Consider the following 22,316-nt stretch of genomic DNA (forward strand, 5'->3'; position numbering starts at 1 on the left):
GCTCAGCTGGAGATGGCTCTACGACTACACAACCAGCTGAACCAGGCGTTTGCCCTCCCGTTTCATGTCTATCTACCTAGTGTGATATGTGGACACCGATATTATTTCGCGTGCGCCCAGTTTGGAAGTCACTGCTCAATCATCGGATAAACCCTCAGAGAGTTGCCGAGATACAACCAAAAACCAAGTCATGATTTAACTGTTGTATGGTACACAGTAGGTACACATACCTACTCACATGTCTCTTCCTGTCCTTCCTCCCGCAGGCCGGGGTTGCTCCAGTTCGTCAAGTCGTTCAGATTATCAGATATTGAACATCAAGCTTCTGATCGCGTCAACGCAGTAAGACCTGTTATCTTTCGGCCCTCCCAACCGGTCCCTTTCCATCACATTAATAATACCCGCCTTTATCCTCAGATCTGTCTCCCGAACCATCCAGGGAGTGATGGGGTTTAGCCTAGCCTTGCAATAGGCCTCTCCATCTGATATGGTTTTCTTCCAGCTTCCAGCTTCTCCTGCCATTCTTCTTGTTTCTACATATCGTAATCGTACAACGGCGGTACCGGGAGGATTGTTATAGCGTAGCAACGTGCGAGTGCCCCGACCTAGCCGGTGGTTTGTTATCAAGTCTCTTCATGGTTGGTCAGGCGAAGAGATGGACCATTCTTGTTTGACGCGGATGGTGTTGGTGGCACGTGTGGTGTCGAAGCTGACGTTGTCGTCGTGATCATGGCTGGCTTGGCTTTCCACCTTTGGAACATGAGAAAGCTCCACGACACTGTCGTTGCGGTAGTAGGCAGCTCCGCGAGGGTACGGATCGGAGGTGTTGCCGCGACGACTGGTCCCGAGGAGGCGTGGGAAGATCAAGTTGATGACGGGCCGCATGGCGGGGATACAGGCGCACATGATGCCGACGTTCAATTCGGCCGATGACCATGTCGCAGCGTCGACGTTGTCGTGGGTCAGGTCGGATGATGTGCTGCTGATGTAGAGTGCATGGAGCCGGAGAATGGAAGTGATACACCCACTTTGCGGTGCCACCGTTAGCCCTGCCCACGGATATATGTAATGTATAGAGTCTGGTTTGGGCGGGAGGGAGACGACTCACAATCCTCCTAGCGCAAAAACCACAATCAGCGTCATCTTCTGCTTTCGGGGAAGCTGGAGCCTTTTCAGAACAGGCATCGGCAGCACCAAGATGGCCAAATCGGTGGCTATGTGTAGGGCGGACACGCAGAACCAGAAGGCGATCAGGTTGATGCAATGACCGCTCTGCACTGTCTTGTCCCAGAAAAAGGCAATTGGCCAGCAGGAAAAGCTAGATGTCAAAAGCATTGCCAACCCCGCGACCACGATGAAGACGATCAAAAACCAGGCGGCGGTGCGGAAAGATTTCTGCACGAAGAATCGTAGATATTGGTACAGGATCGAGATCTTAACCAGGAAAAGTCCCAAGTTGTAGACGAGAATGCTGGCGTAGAGTAGCTGTGCTTTTATGTCAGCCGGCCGCTGATGCGCAAGAGCATTTCTGTGGCTCAGAAATAGTACACACTTTGGACAAATCCTTCTGGTCTTTATCGCTGACTGTCCAGGAATGCCGACCTAGACCGTGTTCCTTTTCTAGAAGGAGGCAATGTCAGCTTCTTCGTGTGGCGGTAACCTCCCGCAGATGGACTTACGTAGGCCTATAATCACCGTGAGGCCGAACGACAAGACCAGGGCAAATACGATGAGGCCATCCTCCAGTCCGGCTCTCCTTATCACTACAAATCGAGAGATGCAACGAAGGATGATAAACAAGAACGCCAGCGCGTTGAACACCGTCGCTGTCACCACAGCTTGCATGCCACGTTCGAGCCCCATGGTGTATTCGAGATGTCGCCACAATGGTAGCCACGGTAATGTCAAGCAGCAACAGTCAATGTTCATGGACCAGGCACAGCCTGAGCAAAGCCTAACGGATGTTTGTGGAGTGGTGTGAGCAGGAGGTGGGCGCAAGATATGAGTCTGAAGATTAACTCGCTTGTCGTGCCCCAGGCCAGGGTGCCTGGCCCCCTTCCACCTCATCACTTTAGGATGGGCAGAATATTCTTTCTCGCTCGCAGCATGGCACTCCCTGACCCTGGCGGCATTGTGGGACTGGGGAATGGTCAAAAATTGGACAACATTTGCGTCAGTTGGGGCAGAAAAGAAGCGAGAAGTAAATCAATCTGGGGTATGCGGGCCCCATTGATCTGGCGTGCGCCTGCCGACGGGAAAGGACGAGCAACGGAAATGGAAGTGAAACGATCATGAGAAGCAGAACAGACCAGGTTCGGACGAGAGAACGAGGTACCTAGAAAGCGGGTGGATTGGCTTCCCCGGTTAGCTCTTCATACACCGTAAGGCACCAAGGCCCCACAGGAACAAACCTGGCGCAGAAATGGTCGCACGCTGGGGCTCATTCTCGAGCTACATCAAAAAGCGTGCTGGTGATTTATACAGTGTACTAAATTAGCTGCTCATTCTGAAACACAGCAAAGTCTTGCCATGAAGGACATACCAACCGAGCAGTGCGAGGTCGATCGACCCCCAGAATAACAAGCCCGCTTCCCCGATACTGTAAGTCAAATACCATGAACTGAGCAGGGACGGCACGCAGTCTTCATACCACACATAGACTGTAGCCAAAGGCTTTGATAAGAGTTAAAGGGGTTTGCCAGTAAGGTTAGAGCCGGCCTGTCTACCGGTAGTCAGGCCCTGGTGTCGCGTTGAGCCGGGCCTTTCCAGGAACGTGTACACCTGCAGCTTACCATCATCATGGACGAAGCTCCAGCTCAGGGAAAGGACTCGGCTATTCCGACTAGTACTTGCTAATCCGAATCCGTGTCGAGAATGGAAAGATCGGCCACACGGAGGAGGCGTTGTTAGTGCGGCGGTGAGCGGGACGCGAACATCGTAGAAGCAGCACCAAAGCCCTGGCCGGAGCAAATCCAGTAGTAGTGGGGATTCTCGAGCCTGGAATGAGTACATGGATGGCCTCAAGTACCAAGTTGTTGATGTGCGATTCGGCTCGCAAGCACATCCAACAACCTACCGAGAATATTATTGGACCATTATTGAAACCCGCAGTCAATCTAGAGGTATGCCTTTGAGTGATGGGGAAGACGCCGTTTTTCCAAAGGGTGGGAAGGATGCTTTGCTCAGCCTCCCGCTTGTCGGGCAGCTCACCAACATTTTTCTCTACCTCAACGATTCCGTGCCTGACCAGTGACCCTGCTCACCAGTTTGTAGCTGGCCTAGGGAAGATCTGCAGGGGACTTTTCGAGAGGAGTGTCAGACCACCACTGGCAGTGTGAGAGGCTGGCTGATGAACGTAGGAAACGACGACGGAGTTTTCTAGTCTCACTGGCACGGCGCAGACGACCAGCGGCCGATAAAGGGCAATCCGAAAAGCTAGACAATAGCCCCTTCGGCAACATGGACCGAACGACAAGATGTGATGCCCATGAGGAGCAACGGGGCCAACTGGGCGCTGGTAGACGGTTAGCGCAGAAGATATAGTTACACTGGTGGTGGTAGAACATATGTGGTAGCAAACAATAAGACGGTGGTTTAAGGTGACGAGAGATGAAGAAAGATGCAGTGCAGGCGGTCAATGCCAATGGCGCCTTCATCCAATTACGGGCCAAAGGAGCCAAGGCTGCGGTGGGGCAAAGGGGACTTCCTCTCATGGTCTGGACTTCCTACATACTATCACCAAATATTGTACGGTACTTTCACCTCTCTATTGGGACCTCGATACGCATCCTAAACCATCCTATTACACTCGATTAACTACCAGGTACCTACTAGTAAGGTCTCGTTGCCGAGTTGGGTACTTGGTCCTCTCACGCGAGCTGCTCCATTGAACCGTAATCACACCCTTCGTGGGCTCATTCGACAATCAGTCCGCGCTTAAAACAAGCGCCCATTAGCGGTGCTCGAACGTAGACCGCCGCTTGAGACTCAAAAACGAGAGGAAGACATCCCTCGTGCAAAAAGACCGGCAATCACCCGGGAGGCTCCACTGATGGAAAGCACAAGGTTCTCCATGATCGCCATGATCCACAGGCACAGAGATGGGGTCAACTTGAAAGTAAAGACCTTGAAGACGGCCATAACTGATCGGCTACATGCAAGGCGACTTCTGTCGTGCGAGGTCTCACATTTCGAGGCTTCTCGAGTTTAGTTTTACTGATGAGTTCCAAAAGGGACGGAAATGCTGCAGTAGGCGGCATGCAACAGACGAGCTCAAACCGATTGTGTGTCGTGTTAGCACAATTTGAGAACGGAACACACGACGCCGCTGCGTGGATCGGCAACTGAGGCAGTGACCCCAACCTCTCAACGCAGCTTCTTTGTACGAACTGGAAGGGAAGCAGCGCTCACTGGCTTGGAATTCAGAGAAGTTATTAGGCGATTCACCTGTGCATAGCTGAGGTATGCACCTTGCTCTCGAAAACGATAGCGACTGCAGCGAGAGCAGTGAGCCACTCTCTTTTCCCTCGTCTAAGATAGCACGGCAGTGTGTGTACCATTCACCTTCCGCCTCGTGTATACCGCTGACCTGTCCTCTCCTTCACCAAACCACGCCGGTGGACCATCATCAGTCTTCCACTCGCTTTGCATCCTCGTGGTCTTCTGCAGAGACGAGGGCGCCCTTATCGCTGGACCTTGAGATCATCCTCGCTTGGAGCCTTCTGCCGCCTCGCTTCCGGAACACACGACGGCATTGGTGTCTTTGAATTTGCACATTCACCCTGGAAAGTCTGTGACGGACCCCATCTCACGGCATGTTACGGAGCGTCAATCGAACTTGGAGAAAACAACATTCCAGGATTCAGTCGGGAAGTTCGTTGCAGTTGAACTCGACTTGCCGCCCCCACGCTATGTGGTTGGAGAAACTGAATCTGAGACGATCGGTAGAAGTGACGTCTTACAGTAGAAATCCTGCATACCCACGTTCCTATCCAGCCTACATACCTGCATTCACTAACGCCAAGCTCACAAATTGAATGCCGCCTAACCAAATAGAAGTGATTGATTTGAAGAAACTCCTCAATGGACAGGCATGACCACGTCGAAAGCACCCGTGCCGATATTCCCTCTGCGCCCAGCAACAATTCTGGCACTCGGCCCCAGCAAAGGGTCGCTTTCACCGAAGAGCACCGCATCCTTGAGGAAGCCCATGACCGTCTCGAAACTCATTTTAGCGAGCACGCTACCCCCTTCTCTGACCAGACCATGTCGACTGAAGGGCTGGTATGAGCCCGAGTTGGTCATGGCATCACCGATGAGGTTCAGATGTCGCATGTCAACGGTAATGCCGTGGCCCTTGAAGACGCCATCGATTTCCTTGATGATGGTCATGCGGGCTGCTTCAACTCCGTAATACTTGAGCATGTCGTGCACCGAGTTCGTGTACAGCGAATGAGGATAGATCTGGTCCTGGTAGTCGCGCATGGCCAGGAGGTTGACACCTTCCGTGGTGATCACCGGCTCCTTGACCGACTCTTCTTGTCCCGTCTCCTCGTTAATCCGCTTGACAGGCTTCCCATCAGGACCCTGCACCTCTTCCATGAATTGCGTGCACACACCCAGGCCAGGAATCGACTGAATCACTGCTGCGTGAGCACATTTCTCCAGGATCGGCAGGAGCAATAGTTTCGGAGTGTTGGAGTCGTAACTCAACACAATGCGGCACGATTTGCCTTCATTCCGAGCAAAGTTGAACCGTTTGAGATGGGGCAGGTCGGCCTTGAGCTTGGTTTGGCGTGCCTCTTCTTCCGAGTCCACGTCTTCAGCCTCGTCATCCTCTGCCTCATCATCTGGATCTTGTTCACGCAGTGTCTGCGGCGCTTTAGGAGCGCGCCGTGCCTTCTTGGGCTTCTTCGACGGCGTATCCGCCTCTTCATCACTGCTTAAGGCTTCGTCACCGGACTCATTGGCGATGCCCTGTTCTTCATCGTCAGGTTCATCATATGTGTCCTCCCGTCTACGTCTGGCCGCGGCATCCTTGGCATCATCTGGATCAGCATCCTCGTCGATGTCGTCTTCCCCGCCTTCTCTCTCCGTACTCCGGCTTCCGGTTGGTCGAGCTTCTTCGACCACACCAACTGAAACGCCGACAGCAGGGACCGCTGCAGTAGTCTCCGACAACGAAGCCTCTCGGGCCTTCTTCTTGAACTCATCCTTGATCATTTTGTCAAGGCGAGGCAAAAATCTCTTCTCGAAACACCGCAGAACGTCGGCACGTTGAATGGCATACTCCTCTTCGTACTCTGCCGGATCATATAGCTCGATACGAATATCGTAGATCTTCTCATGCTCGTGACCAGCACCACCACCGGCTCGTTCTGTCACTGAAAGTGTATTGATGACATGCGCCAATGATAGCCGGCTGATACTCTTTGCAAACCGCTCGCCCTCTGCCGCTGTCAGCTCTTCGATAGGCTTCAGTGTCATCGTTGGCGTCATGATCTTAGCGCTCGCCGTCATAATGATTTCTCGCAACCGAGGAATACCAAGCGTGACGTTTTTCGCCGAGTGTCCTGCCAAATGGAAAGTGTTCAATGTCATCTGAGTAGACGGCTCACCCACAGACTGAGCCGCGACGACCCCAACCGCCTCACCGGCATCCACAATTGACTTCATGTACTTCAGGTCCATGACAGACTGGAAGGTCTTCTTGCTGACAATGCCACCAGGGTTGGTCTTCTTGTCCCTGATAAGCTTGTGAGGGTTTTCTTTGATATAGGCGCTCAGAGCTGTGGCAAAAGATTCAGATGTGCTGCCAAAATGACTGGCAGGGGTGAAAAGAGCTGTCAAGGGATCCTTCGCCTTGCCCTTCTTTGTGGACTTAATGATGGCCTTTTGTTCATCAGCCAGACCTTGGTTGGGGATTCTCGAAAGCACCTCTTCCGCCTTCATCAGAGTTGCCACAGATTGGTGATTCTCGGCCAAGAACGTAAACTCCTTCAGATGTTTTTGTTTCGTGATTTCAAGACCATCTTCGCCGTAGAGGAACTGTATGACATTGCCATTTGAACTTTCCCGCACTGACGTGTCATACTCAGTACGGAGTCCTTCGAGTCCTTTGACGATGCAACGTTGTAGATAACCGGATTTCGACGTCTTGACTGCAGTATCAATAAGACCCTCTCGGCCCGACATTGCGTGGAAGAAGTACTCTTGGGGACGTATACCAGTCAAAAACCGACCACACACGTATCCACCAGCGACAGGGTCGGTCTCATATGCACGGAACGAGGGGAGAGTTTTGCCGCTGACCATGACAGGCACACGTCGTCCCTCCAGCACCTGTTGACCAAGATTGCAGGAAATAAGGTTTGCATTGACACTTGAACCTTTCGCACCTGAAATCGTCATGGCCTGCATCTGATTGCGTGGGAACGGTTTTCGGAGACCCTTTGGCAGACAAAATTTGGAGACGTTATCTGTGATCGACTTGACCTTGGCTTTGTAGACCTGATCTAGACCGTTGAGCTGGTCGTCGTTGCGTAGAACATTTTCAAGCCGGCCTACGAGCTGGGGACTTTGGTCTTCGATCTTGTTGGGGTCCAATGTAACATATTCGGCCGCTACTTCGAAACCCATTCGCTTGGCCTTGCTCAACTCTTGACGTCGTTGTCTATCGCCTTCTTCGGTCAGGTAGAGATCGTCCATACCACAGGTCCACGCGCGTTCATTGAGATATCGCGTGAGAAGGCGACCGAGTATACTCATCAGCTTACCAGCTGTGATATGACCGTAGATCTCGTGGACAGAGTGAACGAGGCCTCCAGCGCTTGGACCAAGCTGATTCTTATCGAGAATGCCGGACAAATGTTCACCATCTCGGAAAATCACCACCTGTTCGGTGTCACGGAACACAATGCTGTCCTTCGTCACAGTCCATTTCTTCGGATCATTGGATGCCTTTTCGCCCCATTGCTCGGAGGAAGTCGACGACTTGCTCGTCAGATTGAGGCCATGGAACCTGTCCGGAGTGATGTTCTTCATGACAGTGGTGATCACCTGTTTGCCGGTCCACAGCATCTTAGGTTTAAGGATGGCAGGCTCCACCATCTGAATTTTCTCATAAACAGTGTTGTAATCTTCCGGCCTCAGACAACTGTACAGTAGCTGCTGATACTGCTCTCGGTCAAAGAAGACATCACGGCTGGTAAATTGAACACCCATAGAGATATGATCCTGGATCAAACCACGTAGGGGCTTTCCAGCTGTGGCAGACAGATACTGGTGATCTGTATCGGCGATCTGCAGTGCCTCGGTTCTCGCGAGCTCATTCTGGGGGAAGTGCATGTTCATCTCGTCGCCGTCAAAGTCGGCGTTGTAGGTATTGCAGTTGGCGTAGTGCATGCGAATGGTCTTCTGGTTCGTCAACACGCGGGCACGGTGACCCATCATGGAAGGCTTGTGTAGAGTCGGCTGCCGGTTCATGACAACCACGTCTCCGGTTTGCAGGTGTCTGTATACTTTCTTCCCGGTGTCACCCTTTGCGCCAGGGACTGTGGAAGTCATCAATTGCTTCGCAAGGGCTTTTCTTTGGTCCAGCGTCTTGCGCTTGAGGCTGAGGACCATGCCGTTCTCATTCTCGATGGCAGCTGCACCGGGGTACTTGTCCATACCATTGATCACGGCTTTGCTCAGCTCCTCATAGTTATGGCTCGTAACAGGTTCCGGATATGTTAGCTTCTTCGCAAAAACAAGCGGCACTCCGATCTCGTTAGTTTCGATGTTGGGGTCAGGAGAGATAACACTTCGCGCAGCAAAGTTGACTCGCTTGCCCATCATATGCATCCGGAAGAGACCTTCTTTCTTCTCCAAAATTTGTTTGATGCCTTGGTCCGTGGGCTTGCCCGACGCCGGTGGTGGTGAGTCTATAAGAGCGTTCACAGTCTCCTGAAGGACGATCGCTGCCTGTATACTCTCGTTCAGGGTCCGTGGCCGAACCGAGTCGTCGGTCCTCGCTCGTTTCATGTCTCGCAGGATGTGTCGTACATCGTTGGCAGCTTTTATGATTTTATTGAGAGTGCCGTTCATCTGGTTTTCCAGCATCTGATCAGGCCCTTGCCTTGCAAGAGGACGGAATCTGTTCGGAGGAACTAGGACGGCCGTCATGAAGAACATGTCCGGTGAAACAGGAGCATGTTTGCGACCCGGTTGAGAGGCGTACATTAGGCTGAGCACCTCCTGCTCCCTATCGAACAGCAAGGTTAGCGCCGCATAGACTTCGTTAGGCGTCATATACGACTGCACGTCGTCTTCATCCTCGACCTCGGCGTTCTTGGATTGAGCCGCAGTCTCTAACGCGTTGCGCATGGCAATCTCTTCTTCTGCACCATGCGCTTCTGTAGTCTCACTCTCGGCGGCATCAGACATAGCAACATCCTCATCGTGATGCCCGTTGACCATGTGCTTCTTGACAGCGGCTTCCTTCTGTTTTCTCTCCGACTGGAGGAAAATGAGCGGATTGGGGGCTTTCATGGCCAAAACGCGCATTTCCTCTTTCAGCCTTAACGCCAGAGGCTTTTTGAAGATCTTGACATTCCTGTCTTTACGGTACGTATGGGTTGCGCCGCCGCAATTCGCGCATTTCCGGAGGTGTGGAATTTCTTTGAGGAAGTCTGCAATGACAGCTTTGCGGGCAGCGATTGCCACAGGATTCTTTATAAGAGCTTGCGGGTCAATCAGCCCCTTCTTGCGCGCCCTTTTGATCGCTTTGTTGGTGGCTCTTGTCCTACGGTCGATGAGATCTTCAATTTCTTCCCCTGCGTCGTCTTCCAAGATATCTTCGACAATGTCGTCTGTCTTAGGCTTCTTAGGCTTTTTCCCGCCGAGGTGCATGGCCTTAATGGTTTCATATTCTTCCACCAATCCATATTGCAGAAGCCGAAGGGCGCAGACTGTCTGGTTGATATAATTCGGCGCAGCCTTGAAGCGGTGGCAGTAGGCGCATTTGGCGCGTAACAGCCGTAGCGTTGAGTCCATATACTGAGGGTGATAACATGGAACTGGCAGCTCAATGTGACCGCAGTGACCGGAACAATGGATAGCATTCATGCGACAAGTCGAACAGCTGTGGTACTGTTAGCACAATGAGCTACCCACCAGATGTCAATCTCTTACTTTGCGTCCAGCGCTTGTATGGCACCTAATGCCAGATCGTGTACACCACCGGGTATAGGCCCAAACATGGAATCGAGCGACGGGGTGGCATAGATCTGCTTGACTGAAATCCTCCTGATCTCATCGGAGGCAAGCCTAGAAAAGGCGAGCCCACCGGTGGCCGCTGACAGAGGTTTGTTATTTCCTGCCATTGTGCCTCAAGACCAGACTACGGCTCCCCGACTGAGATACAACAATGTAAAAGTGTTTGGCGACGCAGCGACAACTTTTTTCCCAGTCGGCGGGGATTTGCTGGAAACTTTTTTTGGAGGCGTCGGAATGGATCGTCGGTGTCGGCGGAACTAAAGTCCGTGACTACGGTGCAGGATGAAGGTTACTTGTGCAATTCTCAGTACCACGTGGATCGGCGCGCTACGGGATATCATTCTTCCAGCCGTCGGCTAAGTTACTACGCGAGTCAAAGAGTTCCTGCGCTCAGCATCAAACAGTCTATCAACCGTCAAATGTGTTGAATTTATTCACAAGGACAACTGTTCAGCTAAGGCTGCTCCTGACTCAAGGAGCTGTCTACAGGGCCCAGGACCCGTGGCGACCAGTGAGTCTTCCTCCTGAGACACCCGCAAGAATGGCAGACAAATCGAACAATGTGCTGAAAAGGCTACACCCGGAAGACGGCGATGACCTGGAAAGCCAGAAACGAGCGAGATCCAACAATGGCTCTCCACGTCCGGCGACGCCAAATTCGGCGGCGATCGGGGCTGGTGGAGCGAAGCCCGACGTGAATCAGATGCTTGCGGCTGCCAGAGCAAGGGCGGAGGAATTGAAAGCCAGGTTGGCAGCGAATCGATCCGGAGGTGCGACGAGTGCTTCAACAGCACCAACACCTAGCGCTCCTCCGGGCCCTGCACCGAGTGCGAGCGACCGTATAGCGCAACTAAAGGCTCGAGTGGCTGCAGTGACAAGCCGTTCAGCAGCTTTGAGCAGCAATGCTCAGCAGTCCAAACCACCGGCCACAACGACCCCAAACTACACTACGCCAACATACAGCGATGATAGCTCCAAGGCGCGTGGAGGTCTGGACGTCGGGCTACACCCTGCACTGCTGGCAGACGTGCATCAGGACATTCAAAGAAGCAAAGGACGGACACCGCAGCCCAAATTCGCAACAGCCATGGGCAACAGAAGGACAGAATCACCTGCCCCGGGAAAGGCGCAACTGGACCTGTCGGCCCCCTCGTTGGAGGAATTAAAAGCCAACCCATACTTCGACCCTAATCTGGGCACACGGAATGTACTACCCAAAGAACGACATTCGAGACAATTGATCTTCAACCAGAAGGGCAAATACATCCAGCAAGCCGCGGCGCTTAGGCGGCAGGCGCAGCTTGAGGCGATGAAGAAAAAGATCGCCGAGCGAGCACGACAAGCCGGGCTGGAAGAAGACCTGGACACAGAGAAGGCATTTCTGGTGCCACCGCCCCCGGAGATTGAATGGTGGGACGAAGGGTTGGTGGACGGCAAGAGCTACGACGTGATCGATGACCCGACGAAACTCAAAATCGACACCCCAGACTCCATCATCACCATCTACATCCAGCACCCGGTGCTGATTGAGCCGCCGCAAGAAAAGAACGCCCCGCCGCCCAAGCCGATGTACCTGACCAGCAAAGAGCAAGCCAAGCTGCGGCGGCAACGACGCATGGCCGAACTCAAAGAACAACAAGCCAAGATCCGACTAGGTCTGGAGCCGCCGCCGCCGCCAAAGGTCAAGAAAGGCAACCTGATGCGGGTGCTGGGCGAAGAAGCGGTCAAGGATCCAACGGCCGTCGAGGCCCGGGTGAACCGCGAGATTGCGGAACGAGCGCAGAAGCACCAGGAGGCCAATGAGGAGCGCAAACTGACCAAGGAGGAGCGGCACGAGAAGCTGGAGCGGCAGCAGGCCGAGGACGCCGCGCACGGCATCCACGTGCGCGTGTACAAGATCGACAGCCTCGCCAACGGCAAGCACCGCTACCAGATCTCGGTCAACGCCGACCAGAACAAGCTGACGGGCGTTGTCATTCTGCACCCAAAGCTCAACCTCGTCGTCGTCGAGGGTGGCGAACACTCCATCCGCAAATACGACAAGCTCATGCAGCACCGCATCCGCTGGCAGGAGATGGAGGCGCCCCGCGCCGTCGAGGAAGGCAACCGTGAAGTCCTGGCAAAGTGGCTCGAGGCCGAGGATGAAAACGGCAACCTCAAAGATCTCAGCTTGAACAAGTGCGAGCTCATCTTTAGCGGCGAGGCCAAGCAGCGCAGCTTTCGGAAATGGCTCGGCGCCCGCGTCTGCGAGACCGACTCCCAGGCAAAGGATGTGCTGGCGCGTGGCAAGATGGAGAACTTTTGGAACTTGGCAAAGAGCTTCAAGAGAGAGGTGTAGGGGTGGTTGCACCCGGCGAAACCGTGTCCAAGTTGGCTACATCGGGGAAGGCAGACAACTGTTGGCATGATACATCATGACCGACTTCTACCTACTGGCTCCTAATTCCGTAGGTAGAACCTGGCGGTGTATTGTGCAGTAGCACGATTAAAATTACTTGTGCAATGAATATGAATTACAGTCCTGCCTACCTAGGTATTCACCTGGTAGGAACCTTACTGATGTGCACTGCGAACCGCCCAATATACATTGTATTTCTACCTTGAGTCTGCTCTCAACATTGGACACCAGGATAAAATACTGTATCAGAAGCCAGGATTGTATTTGCTCTGTACATGTATCCAGCAAACACAAGATCAAGCTTTGGGCCTTTGACCTCATCAACGCCCGACATGAGTTTAACAAAAGCAGTGACCGTTGAACAAGGCCCATAGCACCACGAACGCACAAACCGACTCGGAAAATTTTTGAGCAAGATCTAGCAGGCGAGAGTAGAATAGCGACACAAAAATACACAAAATACGAAAAACATATATCAAGGTCAGGCATTCAACTTCTTGACAGCGGCGGCAATAATGTCCGCAACCTTCTGGGTCTGATGTTGTGCCTCTGCCCAGTCGCCGGCGTCAATAGCGTCTCGAATGCTCGGAAAATACGCTTCATCATAGCCCGACCAGGCCTGCGGCGCAAAGATGACGTGCTTGAACTGGGTACGATTGGCGAGGCCGCCTCCTTCATCGAGGTCGAGCAGGTCGGTCTCGAAGTGGGCGATGCGCTCATTGTGCTTGCTCCGAGCTGTTGTCATGGCCGAGCTCTCGAACCCGCCTGCTCCGAACACAAAATTGCGCCAGATATCGTCGAACTCGTGGAACTGCTGCGCTTCGCGGGTGAAAGACTCTGCGGCCTCGCGTAGGGGAGTCAGGTCCAACGTGTTCTGGCCGCTGGCAGTAGAAGCAGACTTTACGTACGTGGCCAGGTCGTCCACATACTTGGTGACAGCGGTGGCGTAAGCATTCAGATCAAAAGGAAGCAATGGCTTGTCTGCCATCTCGAGAATCAAGAGGGCCAGGATTTCGCCCATGGCCTTGTGGTACTTGAAATCAGGATCGCCAAACTTGGACATCCACTCGAAGTTATCGTAACAGCTGTGGTAAGGGTATCTCTGACCCTTGAAGAACATGTCAATGGAAGATGTACCGACGATGTCTTGGAAAGCGACAAAATCACTACCAGCACCAAGTCCCTCAAGACCCTGGTTGGACGACTCCCAGATCTCGTGGATCGAGCGGCCGGAAAAGGGATCGCCGACACGGTCCAGAACGTGAGCAAGCGAACGCTCGAATAATGGCGAGGCTGCTGCGTGGAAATCAATGCCTGTGACACCCACATCGACGTTCAGATAAGCCACGCCGTCTTTCCGAAGCTCTGCTAGCCGGTTTTCGACATGCTCTGTGCTGCCGATAAGATTATACTCCTCCCCATCCCAGCTGGCGAACTCGATTGTTCGGAGTGGTCGCCATCCGAGGCGGCGTAGCTCACCCAGGATGCGGATGACTTCAAGCATGACCGCGGTACCACTGCCGGGGTCTGCGGCGCCCGTACACCAGGCATCTCGATGATTTCCCACCACCACTCGTTTCTTGGGTTCTTCCCAACCTGTGATTTTCCCTAGAACGTTATAAATCGGCTGCTTGATCTCTTCATCCTGAACGTTTTTGAGGTTGACCTTTGGTGAATCTGGACCTCCAGTCCAATATTCCGTGTTCGGAGCACCCGTCCAAATATCTGTCATCTGTTTGCCATGGCCTTTGATCGCTTCCAACAAGTGCTTCGCATCATTCCACGAGATGGGGATGGAGGGGATTTTGTTAAGTCCGGGACTGTCTTCGGGTTTTAGACGCTCTTTCTCGGCAGGAGTCGATGCCCACCCTGGGGTGAGTACATCCCCCACTACCCAAGACATGAGACTTACAGCCCCCCGTTGCACGCCATCGTCTGGCATAAAACGTCCGTCAGGAAAGGTAGGGCCCTGAACAAAGCCATCTTGCGAAGGATCCGAGTAAATGATGCAGCCAGCTGCACCGGCCTGTTCGGCAGCCTTGACCTTAAGAGCCCGATCACCTTCAGAACCATAATACCGGACAAGAACGATTGCATCCTTGACCGAAATACCATTATCAGCAAGGGTTTTGAAGTCCTCCCTAGAGCCGAAATTTGCGTACACCAGAGGTCCCGTCACATCTCCACTTCTTGAATGTCCATGAAACACATATGCTTGCTCTTGATCTTCCTCGATCCTCGCTTCCCATTTCAAGTTATCAGGCTCCACGATGGCGACTCTTCTCCCATCCTTCCGAGGATAGTTCAAGTAGACATCGAACCTCTCCATATGCACATCCTCTAGTTCCGAACCTTTGAAAAGCTCCGCCACCCATTCTCCCAGCACATAGTTACCCTCTGTGCCCGCGATATGCGGAAAGTCCGTGATGTGTTCCAGGTATTTCTGCATGTGGCCGTGGTCGTTCATGTGGTTCTGCACGAAGACCCTGATGGATTCCGGATCGTACATCTGGCCCATGCCCATTCTGTTCTTCGTGAATGATAAGACGTCGGAGGCTATCAGCACATATAGGACACCCATGATCAGGAAGATTCCAAACAACCGGCCAATGATGACGACGCGGTTCGAGTCGAGTTGTTGGTAGTCTATCCGGGGCCATGAGAACGTCGGGAGATATTGGCGGAAAGAGGGTAAGGAAAGGGAGGAGAAGGAGTTTGTGAAACTAGAGAAGCGCTTCGAAAGACGATGGCGAAGAAGGGAGCGGTTCGCGGCGGCATCACTCAGAGGGTCTTCGACGTCCATCTGTTGCATCTCCCGACGCACTTCTTCGTCTTGGTTGTGTTCTAAGCCGTCGAGCGAGTCCAGACTGGGCCGTACCGACTCGATGGTGGGCGGCTGGTAGTTACCAGTCTGTCCCCGACGGAGGAGACCCTGCCTTTCCGCATCGTCGCTGATTTCTTCAGGGCCGAGTCTTGCCTGTGAGGACGCCGGGCGGGACGAAGTCGCCTCCTCGTAGGTGGGAATGGGCAAATGTTCATAAGCGGATTTGTTGTCGCCCATGGTCGGCGGGAGTCCTGAGTGGTGTCCCGCAGGACGCACTCACAGTCGAGTTATCGAGGATGCATCCAGGATCGAGCGCTGTTGCGGCAACTCCGCTCAGGAAATAACCCGACAAGTGAACAGCTCGGAAACCTATGCAATGAACGAATATGAGGAAGAGGAGGAAGATGGCAAGGATGTCTGTCAATGCAATGCAGTTGTGAAACTGAAGCAGTGGTGTGGTGCTGAACGGCGACTGCAACTGGGACTGCGCCTCGTTCCGACCCCGAGTCTCGGCTCCAGCGACGAACTGAATTATTAGTTGGAGAGAGTTGCGCGGCTCATCAGTCAGCCAAGCACACCATCTACAACTTGAACACCACCACCAACTGTCCACTGCCATTACCAGCCTACACTTATACATGAAGGATTCTCGACATGGCTCAATGGCCCCAGTGCTGTCTACAATCAATCCTGAAGTTGTAAGAACCATAGGTAGAGGTGTTGATCTGATAGTACGGGTGTCCCGTTTTTGTCCCCACGCGGCGGGGATTGGCCTTTAAACGTGTCTAGCTTCGTCGATAAATGGACGTCTCTGGCCTCGCTTCCCCGAGTAAACCTTGGTGTAGTCTGTCTCCACGCTGTAAAAGTGCTCCGATAGCCTGGTCAACAGTGGATGAACTTTCTCACAAAATATCAAGTACTAGTAGTAGCAGTCGATGCATCAGACCGACAACCTGAAGCGCTCGAACTGGCAAGATCAAATGCACCTTTTGTCAGACCATAATATTTTCATTCCCTGTATGGAAACTAATTGAAAGACTGGCGTCATTTGAACCAACTGCATCAGGCTGTACATCCCGGGACCGCTGATTCAACCTACATCCATATTTCTATTTGAGCACGGCACCATTGTATCCCACCTCCCACCACCTTCCAACCCTCATCTGGCAAAGAAAGCCCAGGCACAACCATGTCTGAAGATTCATTTGTCGACGGCGATGCGGAGGCAGCCATGCGCGCCATGATGGGATTCGCTTCTTTCTCAACTCGCCGTCCCAGAGAACAAGCTCGTAAGTCCAGACTGAATTCCACCGCTAATTCCAGCATAATGCCCGCCTGTTGCGATATGCGTCCACCATATCCTGCCGTCGATAGCTTAGTACTTGTTGACGATCCCACGGCAGAAGCAATTCAATATGTGGACCGTCTCAGTACATTCCTCTGACAGGCGACTTCTCTGTCCCGAGCGCTGCACCCGCCTCTGTTTCTTTACTATGATCCCCTCTTTTGCAGTTTCTATTGCCACCAGGAGCTTTGATTTCCATAATACTCATTCCCCGACCCCCATCATCATCCCCGCCAAACCATCTAGCTATCCGCCGAGAAGAGCCAAAATCCACCAAATATCAATCAGTCTACCGACCAACATTCTAACAACTTGATAGAAGCACCACGGTCACTACAATCACCTCCACATGCCGAACAAATGGGAGCTCCCCCACAAGCCAACTCCACCTTCTCAACCCATGACACAGACTCCCGAGACTCCTTCGAGACCTTATATTCGCAACCTCAACCTCCAGCCCAGTCTCAGGCCGAGGCTCAACTAGGCGACAATAATGATGGCCAACCACCCTATCCACAACCGGCCCTTGATGAAGCAGCATCTGTTCTTGGTATGCCTCCAACACCGAGCGAACGCTCCTATTCCACCCACGGAACGAGCTACGCCTTCAGCGCCCCGAACAGCAACACATTCTACACTCGCGCCGAGCTCGACGAATGGGCCAGAGGCAAGGTCAACGCCAGAGGCGACGTAGTCTACTTCAAACCGGCATTTGTATCCGACGATCCATGGGCCAGGCTAAGACCATCGAGAGGACAGGACTGATCATACCTAGGCAAGCATAGCTTTCTTGAGGCCCATTATGCAAATAAACCTCTGGAAGGTACGCGTGACTCTGCTTTGGCCAAGATGCCCAGGTTGTGATGGCCAGTACAGTGGCCATTTTATGACGTCCTGCCTCACCTCCGACTCCTCCGTAGGAGAGGGCAAGGGTCAATGAATACCCACCACCGGATGCGATTGCCGCCCTCAGTTCCACTGGCAGTCATTCATGTCACAGTAACCATGGAGCGAGACTCGGTTACTATGGAACAGAACAACACACCAAGCCGTTCCAAACTCCAAAAAAAATGAGGCCAGAACAGTCCCTTCTATCACAATCATCCACCCACCGATTGAGCTTTTCATGATGCTTGATGAACTGGGCAACACAAAGTCCACCGTCTATCTCACCAGCAGATAGACATGGACCAATCAACCACAGAACAAGAACACCATTAGCTGAGGACACTAAGATACCATACAATATCTCCCAACGCCAGTGTCTGGGCCTGCCCGATCTTGCCATGCCACAAGACAAGACAAGACTTCAATAGCCAGTGACCTCAGAGTGCGTTGCCTTAACTTGGCAAATCAAAGAGAGAAAAAAAAAATCGGAAACAGCCATCTTTTATCTCTTCTTCTTTTAATATTCCCTGTGTCTCTCTCTCCTCATCTCTACCTCTGCAATCCTATCCTATCTTATCCTCTCTTCCTTTCCGTTTCTACTCAAGTCTCCACCCACATCCCAGCAAGTGCCAATGCCAAATGCGAACTCATCACAAGACACTGGCAAGACGCACCAGATGAGGGCCCGACCACACACCAGCTCACACTAGACCAAAATCAATCGCTTGCTTAGCGTTGCTCTACCGGTCGGTCAACTATACGAGGTCGGCTGAGTTAGGGTTACAGCGGGCACTACTCTCCTTGGACCGCTGTCGGTTTATCAGCTTCACCTGAGGATACTGTACCTGGAACGTCTGGGGTACCTAGAAGCAGGGGGGAAAACAAACTGTAAGCTGCCAGAGGCGTAAGGTAATGGTAATCTACAGTAGTCCCTAATTAGTTCGTGGCTACCTAAGGAAGTTGGCTGTACTGCACTACTAGTAGTACCTACAGTTATGACAGTCAACATCACTGTCACCAGCCTTCAAGTTTGGCAGTACTTACCTACCCAGGGCCCTCGGCCCCTGGCCTCCGGGCCCAGCCAGACCCAAGAGTGCCATTAGTAGTGGTAGTACTACGAGCACTCCAAAAGTGCTATTCTTATTATCATTGCTGTACAAATTAACACCTAGGCAGCACCATCAGCGGTGGGCGGCAGGCAAGGCTCAGGGCTCCCGGGAGCAGCTTCGGGAAACCATGGCCTTGGAGAACCCTCTCGGTGAGCCCCTGGGTTGTCTGATTCCTACTGTACCAGTACTACAATATGAACTAGGTCTACAGTTTTACTTTAGTGGCCAAACAACGGCCGATAGGCTGAATCCTTTGTCTGGATTTTCATGGCGCTACTGGAACGGACCCAAATACTACCTAGTACCTCAACGAAAAGAAAGAAACCCCCCGCTGGCAGCATTACAAACAAGGGATGAAACCCAGCACCTTGAGCCACACCAGTCGAAGTCCGCCAGTCCACTGCAGTACAGTACCCTTGAAACCAGGACACTGTTCCAGTCAGCCACTGCACAGGGTCAGTGAAGATGCACCAACAACTCAGCAGGAAAAGTAGATTCCGGACCAGACAGTCATCCCAGGCCCGTTCCACGCATCCCACACCTTTCACACCACACTTTTAGCATACCAGGGCCAAAGCCACATCGGGTTTAGCCAGACTGTTCAGCCCAGGTGAGAGAAACCCTCCACACCATCTGCGGTTTGGCGCCTCATACAGCAGCAGATTACAGGTCTGATGACGGCCCAGGAAACGAAAATCCCTGGACCACGGCTTTCAACCCAATCAGACGACCGTCAAGGTCGCACCAAACGAGTGAAAACAGCAAGCGTACCTGCATAGGGGCCCAGGTGGCACGCGGAATACCGGCTACTGTGCGGTCGATCGCTGCAGTGTTATTCGGTGACCCAGACCATGCATTTTCGGGCCAGGTTTTGGCCGGCGTCATGCACGCCATTCTTCTCGAGGCCCCTGCAGCCCCAGGGGCAAAAGCAGCGAGTCGCCTTGCCGGATTCGTGGGGTGGAGCGGAACAACAACCACTTGCCACGTCAACGACACCGGCGGAAGCTCGCCAAGGCCGCAATTGCGCTCTCCGAACGAATGGTTGTTTATGCCTGATGGTGAAAGCTGATTTGCTGCCTTTGAACGTCATTCAAAGTTCCCGCTGGTTTGCTGGGTAGGTGAAAAAACCTTCCAATGCAGCTCACACCAGGACAAAATCCAACTCGGAAAAGGATCAAAATTGTAATAAAAGCCCCTCTCAAAATACAGAAATCAAGGAAACTCGTGTCTTCGTCAAAGTCGTGCTCGTGCCAAATTTATGCGTGGCGAGAGCGGCTGGCTTTGGCATAAGCTTCCGGGTGCTTTTTCTCTGCCCGGGTCTTCATCGAGCTGCCCAAAGTCAGCGAATCTGTTGCCACAACGTGGTGTCAATTTGACGTACGAGATCTTCCTGGATGTATATTCGATATCTCTGCGGGCTTCGCGGGCTGCTTCAACGCCCTCCGCAAAATTGACTCTCGCAGTCTTCAACCTTCTCTGCGCAAGGGCTTGCAATTCTTGGAGCTCTCGCTGTTTGGCATTCAGCTGGCCGGATCTTTCTTTCTTGTTAGCCGCTAATTCTGAGAGTCCACTCTCAGCACGATAACTCACGTTTGCGCTTGCTTTGCTAGCGATCGATCCATTCGAATGGGATCAAATGCGCTGTTCATTCTCTCGCTGAGCATGTCAACGACATCAACGCCGGGAGGAGCGTTGTAAGACTCATAATCGCCGCTGCTCAAACTTGGGGCGTAATCACAATTGCTGGACCGGGCCGAGTAGGAGCCGGCAGATGTCCGACTCCCACCATAAGAGGTGCTGGTGTCGGGCAACTCGGGCGGCGACACAGCCACCTTGGAAACGGGATAGCTGTAAGTAGCCGTCTTCGGCACGATGATGGGTAGAGTCTTTTGATGAGTAGCATAGCTGGTGGGGTGACGGGGTGCGTAGGTAGTCATGATGACACAAGGTATTGGCAGTGGGTAACAATGTCAAGTTAGTAGCAAGGACACAAGTCAATGTTATTGCTCATGGACTCAAAGTCAACTGAAGGGGATCTTGTTTGACTAAGGCAAATTGGTCTTGAACTCTTCTGAACAGTCAGTGATGGGAAAGGACGAAGGAGAAAGAAGGGCTTCCGGCAAAGATGAACGGGTTTATATAGACACCCGGACACTGTCCAGGTAGCAGGGGGCAAGATTGCCAACTCACACCTACCATGGGATGGGCCAATATGATTGCAGTCGAGACACCGCGTGCTGTCATGAAGAGCCACCGACCCCGCTCAGGAAGCAGGATGAGCAGGAAAGTAGGACCAATGCGACGAGGATGGCGAGACAGGGTCGGCTCCGTCCGTGACATTCCGCCCGGCAGAGCGAGGACAAGACACTGCTGGGTGTGAATGGCCAAAGAGAGCGGAGGGTGGCCCTCCATGACCCAGCGGCAGCATTAGGTCGGTTGGGATGATGGTCTCAGCTGGAGCCCGAGTCAAGCAAGAAAACGGGAAGCCGCCGTTGATCATTGGACCGACGAACCATTTTGCCATGTCCCGCGGTCCCTAGTTGCGGGATCTAGGCGCGAGACGGCGGACGGGAGTGGCTGTTCAAAGGAGCGACAATGGGGAAAAGGCTCGACATTGCTGAACAGGGGCACTCTGATGCTCGGGCACAGCGTTACGAGAGGCCTTGTGGTGGGGCGACAACGAGGTAGAGAGCATGGAGGCCGCGACACACTCCAGGCGGGCCGCTGGCATGTCTGGGAGGCGCCGACCCAAAGTTCCCAGGTATCTGATACCAGACTATCTACTACAGTTGTGGATTTTTTTTCCTTGCCAGTGCCAGTGTGTCCAGCGTGCGGTTCAGGGTCAGGGCCAGGAGGGCTCGGAGCGACTAGCAGGCGATGCACGTTGAAGCAGCAAGGAGCCGGTCAGGAAAGGTCAAGCGTGGGATAGGCCGTAGTAGGCAGGGTGTGGAACATTGGCATGGGTTACGTAGGAGGGTTGGCGATGGTGTGGTTGGTCTTTTGTGTTGGGAGAGGGGACCGCGCGGGTTGGCCCTTCAAGCAGAAACAGCCACAGTCTGGAGGCTGTCGAACCGTCGGCGGTACGGTGTCGGAGTCTCAAAGGACGACGTCGTGGTACATCAAGCAATTCAATGTTTTTGGAATGCTGCTGGTGGGGATAATTGGGTAGTCATGCTTCGGATTTGCTGTAGGGTTCCCACGAGAGCATCGTCGCATCTTGAAGTGAGTGGAAACCGTGCCAGTAGCTGTGAATGCATGTATACTACTGCCATTCAGCAGGCATCTGGCACAGGCGACGAACTGAAGGAAAGGATGACGGGCGTCCAAAGCGGCAGTGACAATGATAGGACGAGATGAGAAGGAAAGAAAGGCGCAGGATCGCACCATGGTGTTGATTGGCTAAAACCCACGAGTGGCACGGTACTAGTGGAGATTGGCTTATAGGCTCCTTAGGTGCCTGGGGCGCGGAAACCGTACCTACGCATTAGGTTCCAG

The 22,316-nt window shown here is 53.0% G+C and overlaps 6 protein-coding genes across 6 annotated transcripts; 2 read left to right on the forward strand and 4 right to left on the reverse strand.

Annotated features, from left to right (window-relative positions):
- Positions 1-73: 73 nt before the first annotated feature.
- On the reverse strand, positions 74-3,610 carry HMPREF1120_01884 (50S ribosomal protein L36e). The gene is made up of 5 exons (XM_009155912.1): positions 2,543-3,610; positions 1,680-2,468; positions 1,553-1,620; positions 1,109-1,485; positions 74-1,027 (listed from the first exon to the last, which is right to left on the reverse strand). The coding sequence occupies exons 2-5, from the start codon at positions 2,065-2,067 to the stop codon at positions 634-636; spliced, it is 1,227 nt and encodes a 408-aa protein (XP_009154160.1). The 5' UTR covers positions 2,068-2,468; positions 2,543-3,610; the 3' UTR covers positions 74-633.
- Positions 3,611-4,234: 624 nt separating this feature from the next.
- Positions 4,235-10,477, reverse strand: HMPREF1120_01885 (DNA-directed RNA polymerase I subunit A1). The gene is made up of 2 exons (XM_009155913.1): positions 10,174-10,477; positions 4,235-10,123 (listed from the first exon to the last, which is right to left on the reverse strand). The coding sequence occupies exons 1-2, from the start codon at positions 10,362-10,364 to the stop codon at positions 5,080-5,082; spliced, it is 5,235 nt and encodes a 1,744-aa protein (XP_009154161.1). The 5' UTR covers positions 10,365-10,477; the 3' UTR covers positions 4,235-5,079.
- Positions 10,478-10,798: 321 nt separating this feature from the next.
- HMPREF1120_01886 (uncharacterized protein) lies at positions 10,799-12,595 on the forward strand (the record flags this gene model as incomplete). The annotated part of the gene is made up of 1 exon (XM_009155914.1): positions 10,799-12,595. One exon carries the CDS (start codon positions 10,799-10,801, stop codon positions 12,593-12,595), a length of 1,797 nt encoding a protein of 598 aa, XP_009154162.1.
- A 110-nt stretch (positions 12,596-12,705) lies between these two features.
- Positions 12,706-16,156, reverse strand: HMPREF1120_01887 (glutamate carboxypeptidase II). Its single transcript, XM_009155915.1, has one exon. It carries the CDS (start codon positions 15,714-15,716, stop codon positions 13,137-13,139), a length of 2,580 nt encoding a protein of 859 aa, XP_009154163.1. The 5' UTR covers positions 15,717-16,156; the 3' UTR covers positions 12,706-13,136.
- Positions 16,157-16,668: 512 nt separating this feature from the next.
- Positions 16,669-17,589, forward strand: HMPREF1120_01888 (uncharacterized protein; the record flags this gene model as incomplete). Its single annotated transcript, XM_009155916.1, has 2 exons — positions 16,669-16,768; positions 17,144-17,589. The coding sequence occupies 2 exons, from the start codon at positions 16,669-16,671 to the stop codon at positions 17,587-17,589; spliced, it is 546 nt and encodes a 181-aa protein (XP_009154164.1).
- A 1,217-nt stretch (positions 17,590-18,806) lies between these two features.
- On the reverse strand, positions 18,807-22,153 carry HMPREF1120_01889 (uncharacterized protein). Its single transcript, XM_009155917.1, has 3 exons — positions 20,412-22,153; positions 20,203-20,355; positions 18,807-20,150 (listed from the first exon to the last, which is right to left on the reverse strand). Exons 1-3 carry the CDS (start codon positions 20,756-20,758, stop codon positions 20,078-20,080), a joined length of 573 nt encoding a protein of 190 aa, XP_009154165.1. The 5' UTR covers positions 20,759-22,153; the 3' UTR covers positions 18,807-20,077.
- Between the last annotated feature and the right edge of the window lie 163 nt (positions 22,154-22,316).

Source organism: Exophiala dermatitidis, assembly GCF_000230625.1.
Source record: "Exophiala dermatitidis NIH/UT8656 unplaced genomic scaffold supercont1.2, whole genome shotgun sequence".
Classification (NCBI taxonomy): Eukaryota; Fungi; Ascomycota; class Eurotiomycetes; order Chaetothyriales; family Herpotrichiellaceae; genus Exophiala; species Exophiala dermatitidis.